General features: G+C 49.7%; 4 protein-coding genes across 7 annotated transcripts in view; 2 read left to right on the top strand and 2 right to left on the bottom strand.

The window, feature by feature from the left end:
- Positions 1 to 2,121: 2,121 nt before the first annotated feature.
- LOC134808496 (uncharacterized) lies at positions 2,122 to 3,892 on the bottom strand. The gene is made up of 2 exons (XM_063794438.1): positions 3,480 to 3,892; positions 2,122 to 3,271 (listed from the first exon to the last, which is right to left on the bottom strand). Exons 1-2 carry the CDS (start codon positions 3,890 to 3,892, stop codon positions 2,209 to 2,211), a joined length of 1,476 nt encoding a protein of 491 aa, XP_063650508.1. The 3' UTR covers positions 2,122 to 2,208.
- A 328-nt stretch (positions 3,893 to 4,220) lies between these two features.
- On the bottom strand, positions 4,221 to 5,418 carry LOC129137178 (uncharacterized). The gene has a single exon (XM_063795449.1). It carries the CDS (start codon positions 5,327 to 5,329, stop codon positions 4,307 to 4,309), a length of 1,023 nt encoding a protein of 340 aa, XP_063651519.1. The 5' UTR covers positions 5,330 to 5,418; the 3' UTR covers positions 4,221 to 4,306.
- Positions 5,419 to 11,359: 5,941 nt separating this feature from the next.
- Positions 11,360 to 13,809, top strand: LOC107968488 (uncharacterized). The gene is given in 5 exon segments (XM_054666866.2): positions 11,360 to 11,462; positions 11,791 to 12,039; positions 12,042 to 12,199; positions 13,482 to 13,589; positions 13,592 to 13,809. Coding segments are annotated over 5 exon segments (747 nt in total). The 3' UTR covers positions 13,721 to 13,809.
- TARS3 (threonyl-tRNA synthetase 3) overlaps positions 13,549 to 18,586 on the top strand; it is an 87,590-nt gene continuing 82,552 nt past the window's right edge. For all 4 annotated transcript variants that reach the window (XR_010151820.1, XM_063795447.1, XM_063795448.1 and 1 more), the window contains exon 1: positions 13,549 to 13,636. The gene's annotated coding sequence lies outside the window, so the exon portion shown is untranslated. The remainder of the gene's footprint in view (positions 13,637 to 18,586) is intronic.

Below are 18,586 nucleotides of genomic sequence, written 5' to 3'. Positions count from 1 at the left end.
GGCTCTGCCGTCTCCTCCACGAGTGTCTTCTCATTCCCACGCGAGTACAGATTCGACAGCAGCTCTGAGAAGCAGCATCTCATCTCGCCGCTGTGCCTGCTCTGCCGACTCCTCCACGAGTCTCTTCTGGTTCCCACGCGAGTGCAGGTTGGACAGCAGCTCTGAGAAGACGAACTGCTTGGTCGGCCTGCTCTGCCGACTCCTCCAGGAGTGTCTCCTCGTTCCCACTTGAGTACAGGTTGGACAGCAGCTCTGAGAAGATCCACTCCTTGGTCTGCCTGCTCTGCCGACTCCTCCAGGAGTGTCTGCTCGTTCCCACGCGAGTACAGGTTGGACAGCAGCTCTGAGAAGCAGCATCTCGTCGCGACGCTGTGCCTGCTCTGCCGACTCCTCCACGAGTGTCTTCTGGTTCCCACGCGAGTGCAGGTTGGACAGCAGCTCTGAGAAGCAGCATCTCATCGCGCCGCTGTGCCTGCTCTGCCGACTCCTCCAGGAGTGTCTTCTCGTTCCCACGCTAGTGCAGGTTGGACAGCAGCTCTGAGAAGATGAACTCCTTGGTATCCCTGCTCTGCCGACTAGTCCAGGAGTGTCTTCTCGTTCCCACGCGAGTACAGGTTGGACAGCAGCTCTGAGAAGATGAACTCTTTGGTCTGCCTCCTCTGCCGACTCCTCCAGGAGTGTCTGATTACTCCCACGCGAGTACAGGTTGGACAGCAGCTCTGAGAAGATGAACTCCTTGGTCTGCCTGCTCTGCCGACTCCTCCAAGAGTGTCTTCTCGTTCCCATGCGAGTACAGATTGGACAGCAGCTCTGAAAAGCAGCACCTCGTCGCGCCGCTGTGTCTGCTGTGCCGACTCCTCCATGAGTGTCTTCTGGTTCCCACGCTAGTGCAGGTTGGACAGCAGGTCTGAGAAGATGAACTCCTTGGTCTGCCTGCGCTGCCGACTCCTCCAGGAGTGTGTGCTCTATCCCACGCGAGTACAGGTTGGACAGCAGCTACGAGAAGATGAACTCCTTGGTCTGCCTGCTCTGCCGTCTCCTCCAGGAGTGTCTTCTCCTTCCCACGCGAGTACAGGTTGGACAGCAGCTCTGAGAAGCAGCATCTCGTCGCGACGCTGTGCCTGCTCTGCCAACTCCTCCACGAGTGTCTTCTGGTTCCCACGCAAGTGCAGGTTGGACAGCAGCTCTGAGAAGATGAACTCCTTGGTCTGCCTGCTCTGCCGACTCCTCCAGGAGTGTCTGCTCATTCCCACGTGAGTACAGGTTGGACAGCAGCTCTGAGAAGATGAACTCCTTGGTCTCCCTGCTCTGCCGACTCCTCCAGAAGTGTCCGATCACTCCCACGCGAGTACAGGTTGGACAGCAGCTCTGAGAAGATGAACTCCTTGGTCTGCCTGCTCTGCCGACTCCTCCAGGAGTGTCTGATTACTCCCACGCGAGTACAGGTTAGACAGCAGCTCTGAGAAGATGAACTCTTTGGTCTGCCTGCTCTGCCGACTCCTCCATGAGTGTCCGATCACTCCGACGCGAGTACGGGTTGGACAGCAGCTCTGAGAAGATGAACTCCTTGGCCTGCCTGCTCTGCGGACTCCTCCAGGAGTGTCCGATCACTCCCACGCGAGTACAGGTTGGACAGCTGCTCTGAGAAGATGAACTCCTTGGTCTGCCTGCTCTGCCGACTCCTCCAGGAGTGTCTGATTACTCCCACGCGAGTACAGTTTGGACAGCAGCTCTGAGAAGATGAACTCCTTGGTCTGCCTGCTATGCCGACTCCTCCACGCGTGTCTTCTCATTCCCACGCGAGTACAGGTTGGACAGCGGCTCTGAGACGCAGCATCTCATGGCACCGCTGTGCCTGCTCTGCCGACTCCTCCAAGAGTCTCTTCTGGTTCCCACGCGAGTGCAGGTTGGACAGCAGCTCTGAGAAGATGAACTCCATGGTCTGTCTGCTCTGCCGACTCCTCCAGGAGTGTCTGCCTGTTCCCACGTGAGTACAGGTTGGACAGTAACTCCGAGAAAATGAACTCCTTGGTCTGCCTGCTCTGCCAACTCCTCCAGGAGTGTCTTCTCATTCCCACGCGAGTACAGGTTGGACAGCAGCTCTGAGAAGATGAACTCCTTGGTCTGCCTGCTCTGCCGACTCCTCCAGGAGTGTCTGCTCGTTCCCACGTGAGTACAGGTTGGACAGCAGCTCTGAGAAGCAGCATCTCATCGTGACGCAGTGCCTGCTCTGCCGACTCCTCCACGAGTGTCTTCTGGTTCCCACGCGAGTACAGGTTGTACAGCAGCTCCGCGAAGATGAACTCCTTCGTCTGCCTGCTCTGCCGACTCCTCCAGGAGTGTCTTCCCGTTCCCACGCGAGTACAGGTTGGACAGCAGCTCTGAGTAGCAGCATCTCGTCGCAACGCTGTGCCTGCTCTGCCAACTCCTCCACGAGTGTTTTCTGGTTCCCCCGCGAGTGCAGGTTGGACAGCAGCTCTGAGAAGATGAACTCCTTGGTCTGCCTGCTCTGCCGACTCCTCCAGGAGTGTCTGCTCGTTCCCACGCGAGTACAGGTTGGACAGCAGCTCCGAGAAGATGAACTCCTTGGTCTGCCTGCTCTGCCAACTCCTCCAGGAGTGTCTTCTCATTCCCACGCGAGTGCAGGTTGGACAGCAGCTCTGAGAAGATGAACTCCTTGGTCTGCCTGCTCTGCCGACACCTCCAGGAGTGTCTGCTCGTTCCCACGCGAGTACAGGTTGGACAGCAGCTCTGAGAAGGAGCGTCTCGTCGTGACGCTGTGCCTGCTCCGCCGACTCCTCCACGAGCGTCTTCTGGCTCCCACGCAAGTGCAGGTTGGACAGCAGCTCTGAGAAGATGAACTCCTTGGTCTGCCTGCTCTGCCAACTCCTCCAGGAGTGTCTTCTCGTTCCCACGCGAGTACAGGTTGGACAGCAGCTCTGAGAAGCAGCATCTCATCGCGCCGCTGTGCCTGCTCTGCCGACTCCTCCAGGAGTGTCTTCTCGTTCCCACGCGAGTACAGGTTGGACAGCAGCTCTGAGAAGCAGCATCTCGTCGCGACGCTGTGCCTGCTCTGCCGACTCCTCCACGAGTGTCTTCTGGTTCCCGCGCGAGTACAGGTTGGACAGCAGCTACAAGAAGATGAACTCCTTGGTCTTCCTGCTCTGCCAACTCCTCCAGGAGTGTCTTCTCGTTCCCACGCGAGTACAGGTTGGACAGCAGCTCTGAGAAGCAGCATCTCTTCGCGACGCTGTGCCTGCTCTGCCGACTCCTTCACGAGTGTCTTCTGGTTCCCACGCGAGTACAGGTTGGACAGCAGCTCTGCGAAGATGAACTCTTTGGTCTGCCTGCTCTGCCGACTCCTCCAGGAGTGTCTGATTACTCCCACGCGAGTACAGGTTGGACAGCAGCTCTGAGAAGATGAACTCCTTGGTCTGCCTGCTCTGCCGACTCCTCCAGGAGCGTCTGATCTCTCCCACGCGAGTATAGGTTGGACAGCAGCTCTGAGAAGATGAACTCCTTGGTCTGCCAGCTCTGCCGACTCCTCCACGAGTGTCTTCTCATTCCCACGTGAGTACAGGTTCGACAGCAGCTCTGAGAAGCAGCATCTCATCTCGCCGCTGTGCCTGCTCTGCCGACTCCTCCACGAGTCTCTTCTGGTTCCCACGCGAGTGCAGGTTGGACAGCAGCTCTGAGAAGACAAACTGCTTGGTCTGCCTGCTCTACCGACTCCTCCAGGAGTGTCTGCTCCTTCCCACTTGAGTACAGGTTGGACAGCAGCTCTGAGAAGATGAACTCCTTGGTCTGCCTTCTCTGCCGACTCCTCCAGGAGTGTCTGCTCGTTCCCACGCGAGTACAGGTTGGACAGCAGCTCTGAGAAGCAGCATCTCATCGCGCCGCTGTGCCTGCTCTGCCGACTCCTCCAGGAGTGTCTTCTCATTCCCACGCCAGTACAGGTTGGACAGCAGCTCTGAGAAGCAGCATCTCGTCGCGACGCTGTGCCTGCTCTGCCGACTCCTCCACGAGTGTCTTCTGGTTCCCACGCTAGTGTAGGTTGGACAGCAGCTCTGAGAAGATGAACTCCTTGGTCTGCCTGCTCTGCCGACTCCTCCAGGAGTGTCTGATCATTCGCACGCGAGTACAGGTTGGACAGCAGCTCTGAGAAAATGAACTCCTTGGTATCCCTGCTCTGCCGACTCGTCCAGGAGTGTCTTCTCGTTCCCACGCGAGTACAGGTTGGACAGCAGCTCTGAGAAGATTTACTCCTTGGTCTGCCTGTTCTGCCGACTCCTCCACGAGTGTCTTCTCATTCCCACGCGAGTACAGGTTGGACAGCAGCTCTGAGAAGGTTTACTCCTTGGTCTGCCTGTTCTGCCGACTCCTCCACGAGTGTCTTCTCATTCCCACGTGAGTACAGGTTCGACAGCAGCTCTGAGAAGCAGCATCTCATCGCGCCTCTGTGCCTGCTCTGCCGACTCCTCCACGAGTCTCTTCTGGTTCCCACGCGAGTGCAGGTTGGACAGCAGCTCTGAGAAGACGAACTCCTTGGTCTGCCTGCTCTGCCGACTCCTCCAGGAGTGTCTTCTTGTTCCCACGCGAGTACAGGTTGGACAGCAGCTCTGAGAAGATGAACTCCTTGGTCTGCCTGCTCTGCCGACTCCTCCAGGAGTGTCTGCTCGTTCCCACGCGAGTACAGGTTGGACAGCAGCTCTGAGAAGCAGCATCTCATTGCGCCGCTGTGCCTGCTCTGCCGACTCCTCCAGGAGTGTCTGCTGGTTCCCACGCGAGTACAGGTTGGACAGCAGCTCTGAGAAGATGAACTCTTTGGTCTGCCTGCTCTGCCGACTCCTCCAGGAGTGTCTTCTTGTTCCCACGCGAGTACAGGTTGGACAGCAGCTCTGAGAAGATGAAATCCTTGGTCTGCCTGCTCTGCCGACTCCTCCAGGGGTGTCTGCTGGTTCCCACGCGAGTACAGGTTGGACAGCAGCTCTGAGAAGATGAACTCCTTGGTCTGCCTGCTCTGCCGACTCCTCCACGAGTGTCTTCTCATTCCCACGTGAGTACAGGTTGGACAGCAGCTCTGAGAAGCAGCATCTCGTCGCGACGCTGTGCCTGCTCTGCCGACTCCTCCACGAGTGTCTTCTGGTTCCCACGCGAGTGCAGGTTGGACAGCAGCTCTGAGAAGATGAACTCCTTGGTCTGCCTGCTCTGCCGACTCCTCCAGGAGTGTCTGCTCGTTCCCACGTGAGTACAGGTTGGACAGCAGCTCCGAGAAGATGAACTCCTTTGTCTGCCTGCTCTGCCGACTCCTCCAGGAGTGTCTTCTCATTCCCACGCGAGTACAGGTTGGACAGCAGCTCTGAGAAGCAGCATCTCATCGCGCCGCTGTGCCTGCTCTGCCACCTCCTCCATGAGTGTCGTCTCGTTCCCACGCGAGTGCAGGTTGGACAGCAGCTCTGAGAAGATGAACTCCTTGGTCTGAGAGTGGGCAAAGAAGGAAGGAGTTTGGGTCCTGATGCCTGTGCTGCCCTGGCCTCCCGCTGGCCCCTGCTGGGACTGTGTGCTGGAGTTGAAGCCCTGAGTATGGCTTTTCACATTCAGCTTCTGCACAGCTTAAACTCAAATATCTGCCTCCCCATTTCCCTTTTCTCACTCAGATAGGGACACTGAGGTCCAGAGGAAAGGTCGCCTGTGCAAGTCACAGATCTGGGAGGGCACCCTGGACCTATCATGCTACCAGGACACCTGTCTACTCAGGTTTTTCATAATTTTTTTGGAGATAGGATCTTAGTCTGTCCCTAGGCTGGAGTATAGAGGGCAAGATCACTGCTCACTGCATCCTCAACCTCTTGGGCTCAAAGTGATCCTCTAATGTCAGCCTGTCGAGTAGCTAGGACTATAGGCATGTGCCACCACCAAGCCCAGCTATTTTTAAAGTTTTTGTGTAGAGGCCAGGTCTCACTATGTTGCCCAGGCTGGTCTCAAACTCCTGGGTTCAAGGTATCCTCCCGCCTTGGCCTCCCAAAGTGCTGGGATTACAGGCATGGACCACTGTCCTCAGTCCCATGTTATATTTCTATGAGACAGCTCTGGTCTGGACCATGCCTCCCTCCCTGGACCTGGTCCCATAGGGCTGGTCAGCATCTCCCCCAGGCCAACATGGCCACCTGCATCCCCAGTGCCACAGGAGCCACCTACCCCCATGAGGCGGTGCATGCACGTTGTAGATCATGATGTGCATGATGGTCTTGGGCTTCGCACCAACCATGAGGTTCCACACGGTCTTGTTGACAATGGCCATGTAGGACTCCACCAGGTTCTGGGTGGTTTCCATTTGCCGCTCCAGCTGTGGGTCCATGGAGTGCATGAAGCTGTGGGAGCCATTCTCCTCAGCCTTGCTGTCCTGTCACGGAGAACGCAAGGGCATCAGGGTGGCCAGGCCATGCAGCCAGGCTCCAGCAATCCCTAGGATCTCAGTCCCTCCAAGAGTACCTGGAACATTGAAGCACAGAGAGAAGCAACTGGCCTGAACACACACCCAGCTCCCCACATGCCCTAGAGGGTTTCAGGCCTCTGCCTCTCAGGACCCCAGACTCCCCTGATTCAAGTCTCGTCTTAGTTCTGATTCTAGTGCCCAGAATTTGCCTCAAGTTACCAATCCAGAAATTGGAAAAGAACATCTCCAGGTCCCTTGCTTGAAGACCTGGCCAGAGCTTGTGCCAGGCTGCAGATGCCTGGCAGGAGGCAAGAAAAGGGCATACTCACTTTCCCCTTGTCCTGGGAGGCCCACGCACCAACACTGCCACCGCCGCTGCCACCAGGGAACACAGCGAAGTAGACACACACAGAGAGGAAAACGGGAAGGGTTGAGTGAACCTGGGACACTGCACCCCAACTTTTTTTTTTTTTTTTTTTTTTTTGAGACGGAGTCTCGCTCTGTCGCCCAGGCTGGAGTGCAGTGGCGCGATCTCGGCTCACTGCAAGCTCCGCCTCCTGGGTTCACGCCATTCTCCTGCCTCAGCCTCCCGAGTAGCTGGGACTACAGGCGACCGCTACCACACCCGGCTAATTTTTTATATTTTTAGTAGAGACAGGGTTTCACCGTGTTAGCCAGGATGGTCTCGATCTCCTGACCTCGTGATCCGCCCGCCTCGGCCTCCCAAAGTGCTGGGATTACAGGCGTGAGCCACCGCGCCCGGCCTGCACCCCAACTTTAATGTGTTGTTGAATTCAATTAGCTAATACTTTGTTGAGGATTTTTGCATCAATATTCATCAGTGATACTGGCCTGTAGTTTTCTTTTTTGGATGTATCTTTAGTTTTGGTATCAGGGTAATATTAGCCTTATAGAATGAGTTTGGAAGTATTCCCTCCTTCTCTATTTTTGGAATCGTTTGGGTAAGGTTGGTATTAGTTCTTCTTTAAATGTTTGCTAGAATTCAGCAGTGAATCATCAGGTCCCAGGCTTTTCTTTGCTGAGAGACTTTTCATTACCACTTCGATCCCATTGTTTGTTATTGGTGTGTTCTGGTTTTGGATTTCATCCCGGTTCAGTCTTGGTGTCTGGATGTGTCCGGAAATGTATCCCTTTTTAGTAGGTTTTCCTATTTGTTTGCATATAGTTGCTGATAATAGCCACTAGTGATCCTTTGAGTTTTTGTGGTATCAGTTGTCATGTTTCCTTTTGTTTGTCAATGGTGTTTATCTTTTTAAAAAACCTTTTTTTTTTTTTTTGAGATGGAGTCTTGCTCTGTCGCCCAGGCTGGAGTGCAATGGCATAGTCTTAGCTCACTGCAACCTCTGTCTCCCAGGTTCAAGTGATTCTCCTGCCTCTGCCTCCTGAGTACCTGGGATTACAGGCGCGTACCACCACCCCAGGTAATTTTTCTATTTTTAGCAGAGACATGGTTTCACCATGTTGATCAGGCTGGTCTTGAACTCCTGACCTCATAAGGTACCCACTTCAGCCCCGCAAAGTGCTGGAATTACAGGCGTGAGAATCTGTGCCCAGCCCACATTTTGTTTTTAAATTTTACTTATTTACTTGTTTTTTTCTTTTGCAGACAGGGTCTTATTCTGTTGCCCAGGCTGGAGTGCAGTGGTGCAATAATGGCTCACCATAACCTTGAACACTTAAACTCAAGAGATCCTCCCACCTCAGCCTCATGAGTAGCTGGGACTACAAGCCTGCACCACCACACCTGGCTAATTTTTCTAGTTTTTGTAGAGAAAGGGTTTTGCTATGTTACCTAGGCTGGTCTTGAACTCCTGGCCTCAAGCAATCCTCCTGCCTTGGCCTCCCAAAGTGCCAGGATTACAGGCATGAGCCACCATGCTGGGCCTATATATACATTTTCTTTTCCAAGTTATATATTCTGTATGCATCCTTCTAGAATTTGTTTTTCTCACAATATTATATTGCTAAAGTTCTTATTGTTGTTTATCACTGGCGTTCATTCTTTTTGACTGCTTGTGAAATCACCAGAAGATAGAGATCCTGAGATCTCTTAAGAACTGCTGCTGGGAGTATACACTGGTATGATCACTTTGGAAAACAATTTGGCTCCATCTCATAAGGTTCAATATTCACACTCCTCCCAGCCCAGCAATTCTACTCTACATGCAAGAGAAATTCTTGCCTATATAAAACAAGGGATGTGGACAAGGAATGTTCCTAACAGCTCTGTTCAAAATGGCAAAAACCTATTGCCCATCAACTGGAGAGTAGGTGACTAAATTGTACTTTTTATTCCCTTTCATTTCCTGTAGTCTTACGATGCAAGTGGCTTTCCCATGGCTAGCTTGGGGAGGGGGATACTCTTGGCAACTGAGTCTGTGGTGGCAGTCCTGCTTAGCCCTAGGGCAATCGGTGCTGACCAAAACAAGAGTAAACAGAACAAGGTGCCCCATTGAGCCAATGCCTTGGGTCCCTGGAGGTACAGTCTTGTATCTGTAGGAAACAGCCATCATACACATCAGTCTTTTCAAATGCTCTGTCACTGGGCTGAGTCCAAAGGACATTGTCCTTTAAAACATTACAAAGTTTACTGAGGCTACCATTTATCGAGCAGTTATCATGTGCCTGATCATGTACTAGTGTACTAATTGCATGCATTATTTTATTATTTTATTTATTTACTTATTCATTTATTTGAGATAGGTTCTCTCTCTGTTTCCCGGGCTGGAGTGCAGTGGTGCAATCACAGCTCACTGCAGCCTCAAGCTCCTGGGCTCAAGTGGTCTCACCTCAGCCTCTCGAGTAGCTGGACTGTAGGCCTAAGCCACCAAGTCCAGCTAATTTTTAAAAAAACATTTTCATAGAAATGTGGTCTGGCTTTGTTGCCCAGGCTAGTCTCAAACTCCTGGCTTCAAGCGATCCTCCTCCTTCAGCCTTATTATTGCATTTAATCTTCACCATCACCCTGTAGGAGTGCCTGGGGGTAGGTGCTCCACACAGTAGCAATGTAGCAACCTCCACTCATAGGTGACAATGAGACTTAGTGTAGTCAAGCAACTTCTCAAAGGTCACACAGCTGGAGGGTGGCTGAGCCAGGATGAAGACCTAGGACTCGAAAGCTGGTGCACCAGTAAATGAGAAAATCTCTGGGGGTTCAGGATCGCTTCCTCCCAAGAAATCTTTCTCCAAAGGTTCTAAAAACAATGACAGATCCATCTTTCATAAAGCAAACAAAACTAGCAGCCCCTTCATTTTAGAGGGGGGAGGGGGATAAAGATTAGCTAAGCTCCAGGGCATCCCATTTTAATCCTACACATTTATCAGGCAACTGCCAGCACAGCACCCCAAAGCTAAAGAATCATGCACAGCTGTCTCTGTGGGGCATGGCGTGTCCATGGACATAAAGATTTTCCAATGTGTGTTTACAGGCCAGTGGCATCATCCTCAGTCACAGGTTAAACGGCAGCTAGGCCTGGCCTGCTAGGCACCACCGTGAGAATCTGCTGAGCTTTCCAACTAGCTTATCTGTTGTTTGCAATGAAAGACGCCCTGAAAAGAAGGGGTGTGGGTGGGAAGAGTTCTGATTTGAGGTCCCTGGATCCGGCACGATCTCTTTCCCCAGTTGCAGGAATCAGAGGACTCCATCTGTAAACACAGGCTCAAGCTATGTCCCCCAACCCCCTCTTTCAACCAGGTGCCACCCTCTGCTTCTCTTCCATAGACAGCCTAGGCTGCCAGCATTCCCTTAGGATCTGTGCCCTCGGGCCTGGCTTAATTTTTTCCTCTCCAAAGAGCCATCTATAGGGCCAGAAGCCAGCAAAGCCTAACTCATTACTGGACGGCAGTTCCTCTGCCTTTCACTGATTCCTACCTTACCCTGGGGTTTTATGTTTCTTGTCTCAACACTAACATTTCTCATTCCTCCACAAGTTGAATTGCGCACTCCAGCCAACTGAAGCATGCTCTTCTTGACACAGTTAGCTCTCGGCACATGGTCGGTGCTAAAAAAAAAAATGAGCATTATGTCAATTTCATTGATCAACAAAAGTGATGCCTCCACTGCAAAGTCCAGTTGATAGTGCCTGGGCCTCTGAGCTCAAGAACCTTCTAGACAAAGCGCTCTGAGCTGAAACATGAGCATGCACACATATGCATCTCTCTCGGTCTCATGAGATAATCTGGATACTTGGTTGTTATCCTTGAGCATTTTCCTACCTCATTAATGCACGTGTAGCCAACACAATAATTATCATAGCTAATAACGGCTAAAGCTGAGGACTTTCCTGAGCCAGGCAGTGGCTTTAAAAACTTTAATGTTTTCACATAGACTCTCATTGAATAATTTCTGTTTTTCAGATCAAGAAACTGAGACTTACTATCACATTTGGGATTAAGTTTAAAAAAAAAAAAGGAAACTGAGGCTTAAAGTTGTCTAGTATTTCACAGCCAGCAAATGGCTAAGTTGGAACTTGAACCCAGGCAGTAGAGCCCCAGGATCCTGTGCCTTTACCCATTACCTAGTGTTGGCTACACAAAACTAGTGTGTACACAACTTCAACTATAGTTTAAGCTATAGTTTAAGTGGGTGACATATTTTTCAGTACACTTTATGTAGGTGACTTTCAGTTTGGGGGTATTCTACTTATGCAATCTATTGAGCTGGATATTAACTGAGAACAAATAGAAACTAATGAACTCTGAAAAACATAAAACATGAGCAACATGATGTCACCGCAAAACACAAAACAGCCCACAGCCTTCTTGTGACTGCATTTTGCTGACAGTCCACGACCTAATAATCAACCTGAACTCAGCAGTGCTCTGTTCCCTTGGGAGACACACACACACACTCTACAGTTGGTGGTTGTGCCGCCCTGAGCCTCCAGTAGGCGAGTGTGAGGAATGCAGGGACTAGATGGGTCGGGCAGAAAGGTGCTGGATCAAGGGGAGGAGGGGGCAGCCCGGAGCGCGCGCACGCTCTGGACTCGTGCAACCGCCAAAACGGGTGCGCGCCGGGTTGAGGGGTGACAGGGAAGGTGGCAGGGTTGGGGCAGCCCTTTCCCAGGCGGTAGCGGGGACGGTGGTGCTGTTGTCTCTTTTTTTTTTTTGAGACGGAGTCTCGCTGGGTCCCCCAGGCTGGAGTGCAATGGCGCGATCTCCGCTCACTGCAAGCTCCGCCTCCCGGGTTCACGCCATCCTCCTGCCTCAGCCTCCCGAGTAGCTGGGACTACAGGCGCCCACCACGCCCGGCTAATTTTTTGTATTTTTAGTAGAGACGGGGTTTCACCGTGTTAGCCGGGATGGTCTCGATCTCCTGACCTCGTGATCCGCCCGCCTCGGCCTCCCAAAGTGCTGGGATTACAGGCGCGAGCCCCCGCGCCCGGCCGCTGTTGCCCTTTTAAGCTGCGGCTTGACAGGAGCCGCCCCTCCTGTCGGTGGCGTCGGTTACAAAGGGAGCAGCCCCCGAGGCCGCCACACAGCTCCCCGCCGAGGCCTCGGTGCCCCTTCCCATTTTCCATCCGCGCTCCCACCAAGGCTGAGGCGGCGGGGAGAGGCGAAGCCGCGAGGGCTCGGCCGGGCGGTCCCGCCGGGTGGTCGCAGCCATGACAGCGGCGCCCCTCCCGCCGGAGATGAGGGGAAGATGTCCCTGTCAGGGTTAAGGCCAAGCTGAAGTTGCCGGCGTCTACCTTCCACAAGAACCAGGAGCCGCAGCCGCGGCTCACGCTCCACTGCCACATAACGGTGAGGCGCCCGGCGGCGGCCTCGCAGGGCAGGGCGGGGGCGGAGATGGGGGAGTCTCGGGACCAACGGCAGCCTAACGGGTAGAGGCCCCGGGTCCCCGCCCCTTTCTCCCTCAACGGGCCCCGCCCCCGGGACTGCGCGAGGCTTGGGTGGGAGGAGGCGGAGGGCGCGTCTCTCCGGCTCCTGGCGCGGGGCTGACTTGGGGGCTGCTGGTCCCTCTTGGCCGCCGTCGCTACGCACCGAGGTGGGAGCCCGCCGCGGCCGGAGCCGTCTTGGGACTCATGGTCGCCCTCAGTCAGCGGGACCGCTCCCGGGACCGCGACAGGGCGGGGCAGGGCGCTCCAGCGTTGTTTGAGCCCAGGCGCGGAAGGGAAAAGGCCTCTAAGATGCTCGGGTATTTTGCCCGGGCGCGGTGGCGCACGCCTGTAATCCCAGCACTTTGGGAGGCCGAGGCGGGCGGATCTCCTGAGGTCAGGAGTTCGAGACCAGCGTGGCCAACATGGTGAAACCGCGTTTCTACTAAAAACTACAAAAATTAGCCGGGCGTGGTGGCAGGCGCCTTAATCCCAGCTACTTGGGAGGCAGAGGCAGGAGAATCGTTTGAACCCGGGAGGCGGAGGTTGCAGTGAGCCCAGATTAAGCCACTGCACTCAAACCTGGGGGACAAGAGCGAGACTTCTCTCAAAAAAAAAAAAAAAGTTTTTTTTTCTTTGTTTTTTTGAGACAGTCTCACTCTGTCGCCCAGGCTGGAGTGCAGTGGCGGGATCTCAGCTCACTGCAGCCTATGTCTCTTGACAGTCCACGGGTTAAAGCGATTCTCCTGCCTCAGCCTCCCGAGTAGCTGGATTACAGGCCCCGCCACCAAGGCTGGCTAACTTTTGTGTTTTTAGTAGAGAAAGGGTTTCACCGTGTTGGCCAGGCTGGTCTCGAACTCCTGACCTCAAATGACCCACCTCTGCCTCCCAAAGTGCTGGGATTCCAGGCGTGAGCCACCGCACCGGGACCCAAGGCCCTTAAGTTTTAAGGCCTCATTCTTCAGTGAGGTTTTCCCTGTTCCCGCGTGTTCGGCCAATTTTTTGTTGTTGTTGTTTTGTTTTTGTTTTTGTTTTTGAGTCAATTTTCCAGACATCTTTAATTAGCAATATGTTTAAATAGTTACAAGTCTTTCCTTCTTTTCTTGTGACAGTTTGAGTTGAATTTCTATCATTTGCGACCTGTCACTGTAAGGCACAAACATGATCACGCAAGATGCGATAGTAGATTTAAGCCAGTTGTTTTTAAGTTCGTGTTTAAGGAGAAACTAACAATGAAAACGGACTCGTTGACGGAGGAAAAGTTGGAATGCAGCCTCTGGTGCTGTTTGAGCGATCCCTCTCCCCGGGGCCTGGCCGCGCGCTGCTGTGTTCTGGAAGGGCTCATTGTACAGTCAAGGTGGAGGTAAGAGTCCCGTACAGGTGTCTGCCCGCTTTTCCTTTCAGGCTTCTGTGTCAGCTGTTTTTCCCCTGTAGGATGCGTCCCTGACCTCCACCCCTTAACCCTACCCAATTTGTCTTTACCTGTCTGACCATCAAGGCTCTCCTGGGTCATATTCAGTTCATGCTGATATTTTCCCTTCCTCCCCTCTTTGGTCCTCACTATTTTTGCTTTGGTCATGTTATGCTATATTCTGTAGGCCTTTTTAATTTTTTTTTATGGTGGCAGGGGAAAATATTTTATAATTATGCTTTGTGCTTTTTATCTTCCAGTCAGTAAATGCTTGGTAAATATTTGTTTTATTGAGTATATAACCCTATTCTAGCTATATCGTGCTTGAACAGAAATCTTAACTGCCTTGAAAGTTAACTGCTAAGAATTTGTCAAAAGTGCAGAGCTACATCAAGAACTTGTCATGGATAGTAAGGTCTCTAAGGGCTTGATGGAATTCTGTAAATTGATTTCATATGAAAGAGAGTGTAAGAAGTGAAAATGTAAAGCATGACTGGAGAACCAGAGAGATAAAGCAAGGGTCCCTTTCTCCAGATCCTTTGTAACAGTATTATGTGATCTCTTTTAGAAATCACTCTGAAAGATAATGCCAACTCGGAACCTAGGAAACCATCCAGTGGGTTTCTGCAGGTTAGGTGGTTCAATTCCTCATCAGCACCTTTGTTTTCTCTGCCTCCGTTTGCTTACAATGATGTTCTCAGTAGCTGTAATTGCTGTCTGTCTTTGAATGCTTAAGCATTTTTTTTAGCTCACAGCGGTATATGTGCATTTTTATTTAACCAAGTGTTAGAATTTTTACTCTGCTGTTGTGGGCTCTGGGTTAGCTACTTTGGTTGTTTAGTTGTAAAATGATTAGCAGGGAAAACCGTGTGTGTTTGTGTTTGTGTGTGTGTGTGTGTTTTAAGTTTCTTTTGTTGTCAGAGCACTTAGAATTTTATTTTATATGGTAATTCTGTCAGTTTACTTTCTTCTCCACCCCACATTTATTGAACAGCAAAGTGTGAAAGTAACGTGTCCCATAAGCAGCCTTCAGAAGAATTACAACTGCTGTATATCTGAACTTTTTCTTTTCTTTTCTTATAAGACGGATTCTCACTCTGACACCCAGGCTGGAGTGCAGTGGCACGATCTGGTCTCACTGCAACCTCCGCCACCCAGGTTCAAGCGATTCTCTTGCCTCAGCCTCCTGAGTAGCTGGGATTACAGGCACCTGCCACCCCACCTGGCTAAGTTTTGTGGTTTTAGTAGAGACGGGGTTCACCATCTTGGCCAGGCTGGTTTTGAACTCCTGACCTCAGTTGATCTGTCTGCCTCGGCCTCTCAAAGTGCTGGGATTACAGATGTAAGCCCCCACACCCGGCCTTTTTTTCTTCTAGGTACCAGCTTTTATTTATCAGTTTGGTAAAAATGTTAGAAAATGGGCATTCTCACAGTTGTGGCAGAAAGTATAATTATCTTTGACTTTCTAGAAAGCAGTTTGGCTTTCTAGAAACTTGCCTAACCTCTCCCCATTTAGGCAAGATGAATTCTGACTATCCCAAGGTAGCCAACCTTGCCCCTGTGATTCCAATCTCCCAGAAAGAGAGGTCTAGTCTCAGAGAAAACCCAGATTTTCTTGGCTTAGCCCACCTTGACAGCTAATCACTGGAAATGGGGTGGGCTGGTAAAGTCCTTTGGTTAGGTTTTGTGTCAAGAGAGGGAGGTGGAAAGATGGGAGGGAGGTAGCAAAACCGGCCTCAGTGGAACTCTGTAAGTTAATATGGAATGGCAAAGGGATGTTTCTTCCCAGGAAGAAATTCCAGGGAAGGAAGGAAAGTGGAGGGGAAGGCAGCAGTTCTCAAAGTTTTGGAATCAGGACTCCTTCATACTCTTAAAAATATATTGAGGGCCCAAGGAGCTTTGGTTTATGTAGGTTATATCTATTGGTATTTATCACTAGAAATTAAATCAGAAATATTTAAACTATTCCTTAAAAGCTCACCACATATTGTTATAAATGCTTTTATGAAAACATTTCTAAACCAAAAGTAGCAGTCTTACATTTTTTGCAAATTTCTTTGATGTTTGGTATGTCATTTTCATCTGCATTCAATTTATTGTGTGATATTTGCTTTAAAAAATGTGAACAATGTCCAATCTTATACAGATAGCCATTTTAGATCATTGTGGAGATATATTTTTTTTTTAATTTTTTTTGAGATAGGGTCTTGCTCTGTTGCCCAGGCTGGAATGCAGCGGTGTGATCACAGCTCACTGCAGCCTTAGTCTCCGGGGACTCAGGTGATCCTCCCACCTCAGCCTCCAGAGTAGTTGGGACTACAGGTGTGTATCACCACACCTGGCTAATTTTTTGTATCTTTTTGTAGAGACAGGGTTTTGCCATGTTGCCTAGGCTTCTTTTTTGATACTCCATCAAAACTTGGTTTTTCTTGAACTTTGGATCTTTTACCCTTGCATGATATTACAACATCATGCATTGGTCATTTAGAAAATAATGGTTCAAGATCTTCTACATGTTGATACGTTTGATTATACAATATCAAAATACATTCATCAATATCACCATCAATCTCATCAGAATACTTTTGGAAAGCTATGGTGGATATAAGTTTTCTAAAACTAATTTTTTGTTCAAAAGCTTGAATTTTATTATTAGCAATTTTATTATTGAATTTTATTATGGCCTGTCTGTTGTTTTTCTTGAAATGACAGAATCTCATTTTTTTGAGAAAATGTCTCCCAAAAACCCAAGTTGAAATAACATTGTTTGTCAGTCATCCTTTCAAGTAAAAATGGTATTCCATTAAAGTGGTTAATTCACTTCACGACTTAGTCACACGAGGGTTTTTTCTCAGGCAGTCTGTAGAAATGCTCATGTGTACTTCCAATTTCATCACTTGAAATATTAAAAAGACATATTCAAGGATAAAAATGTAGTAAAATTTTCACTGATTCATCATAGACATTCTTTTTATTTTTGAGACAGGGCCTTCTTCTGTCACCCAGGCTGGAGTGCAGTAGCATGATCACAGCTCACTGTAGCCTCCACCTTCTGGGCTCAATCAATCCTCCTGCCTCAGCCTTCCAAGTAGCTGGGACTACAGGCATACAACCACCATGTCCAGCTAAATTTTGTATTTTTTGTAAAGATAGGGTTTCACCATGTTGGCCAGGCTGGTCTCAAACTCCTGACCTCAGGTGATCCACCTGCCTCCACCTCCCAAAGTGCTGGGGTCACAGGCGTGGGACACCATGCCCAGCCTGCCCTTCCTTTTTAAACCTTTCCTGTGCATAGTGAAGAATACCATGACTAGTTTGGTGTTACTGCCTTTGTTTGTGCTAAAGTACCAGCATTTTTACCCACTATTGTATTTGCACCCTTAAAGCAAATGTCACCATGTTAGTGTTCCTGTTAAAATAGTTTGGACCTGGGCGTCTGAGGGCCCCACTTTGGGAACTGTTGAAATAGGTAGTTAAACCTACTATATATCATATCTTTTCATCTACAAGATTTTTAAAAACATGATTTCAGTTCATTTATTTTTATAATTTTTAAAATATGGTTTTGAGGGGTTTCAGTCCAGAATAACAACACGTATTTTATTTTGCTTATGCTGAAGTTTACTAGACAAATACTAACCTAATAGAATGAGGTCCTAAATCTAGTTGCAGTTTCTTTAGCCAAAAAAAAAAACAAAAAAACCCAAAACTAAACACATAAAAATGGTCCATAGGGTGTATTCCCAATGCATGTTGAAGAATTTGAAGAAGAAAATGCAATACTCAGTAAGTGGTGTTCTTTATGAATAGGATTAATTCTGAAGAGTTTCTTTTAGCCTGTAAAGAGATTTGGGACATAGTAAGAGAGGAATGAGAAGAATGAGAATAGTAAAATAAACCATTATTGAAGAGATATACTGTTAATGATGTCCTCCTTCCATAAAACTTGTTTTTCTTTTTTCTTTTTTTGGGGGGGTGGACAGAGTCTTTCTCTGTCACCAGGCTGGAGTGCAGTGTTGCAATCTCAGGTCACTGCAACCTCTGCTTCCCTGGTTCAAGTGATTCCCCTGTGTCAGCCTCCTGAGTAGCTGGGACTACAGGCACATGCCATCACGCCCCGCTAATTTTTTTTTATTTTAGTAGAGACAGGGTTTCTTGATCAAGACAGGATGGTCTTGATCTCCTGACCTCGTGATCCACCCACCTCGGCCTCCCAGAATGCTGGGATTACAGGCATGAGCCATCACGCCCGGCCAACTTGTTTTTCTTAAAAGAACCTTTGGTAAATAATTGGTTTCTGTGGCTTCAGCTATAATTCAGATTACAGTTTTCAAAGCAGTGTTTCCTAAAGTTTGTGCGAAATTGTTTTCCATGACTTGAACCTAGTTGTTGTGAAGCTAATATATAATAATAATGGCTTCTCCCCAATTTATAATAGGAAACAGTAGAAAGTAACAGAGTAAATGTCTGTTAGTGGTAAAAGCACATAATGCTTAGTTCATTAGCTTTTTTAAAAAAATCACATGTAATTGTGTTCCAAAAATACATGTATAGCAATGGCATTTCTTGGTATTACTTGGTTTGTGTGATAGAATAAAATATTAGAATTTTATGGTGTTTGAATTAGTTATCTATTGCACTGTAACAAATTTAGCAGCTTAAAACAACAAACATTATCTCACAGTTTCTGTGGGTCAGGATTCTGTGCAGTTTACCTTGGGTTCACTTGCTTGGCCTCTCACCAGGCAGTGAAGGTGTTGGTGGCGGCTATGATCATCCCAAGGCAGGATAGGGAGGGAATCCATCTCCAAGCTCACTCACGTATATGTTGGCAGGATTTATCTCACAGGCTGTTGTACTGGGCCTCTGTTTCTAGATGACTATTGGTCAGAGGGCTTTTAC

The sequence above is a fragment of the Pan troglodytes genome, chromosome 16, assembly GCF_028858775.2.
Source record: "Pan troglodytes isolate AG18354 chromosome 16, NHGRI_mPanTro3-v2.0_pri, whole genome shotgun sequence".
NCBI classification, from domain to species: domain Eukaryota; kingdom Metazoa; phylum Chordata; class Mammalia; order Primates; family Hominidae; genus Pan; species Pan troglodytes.
This window is presented reverse-complemented; position numbering and strand designations above follow the sequence as displayed.

Coding starts and splice junctions, on each gene's coding strand:
- LOC129137178 (XM_063795449.1), bottom strand. CDS start 5,329: ATGAGAAGACACTCCTGGAGGAGTCGGCAGAGCAGGCAGACAAAGGAG.
- LOC134808496 (XM_063794438.1), bottom strand. CDS start 3,892: ATGAGATGCTGCTTCTCAGAGCTGCTGTCCAACCTGTACTCGCGTGGG. Junction 3,272..3,479: donor GCTGTCCAACCTATACTCGC/GTGGGAGAGATC, acceptor ACACTCGTGAAG/GAGTCGGCAGAGCAGGCACA.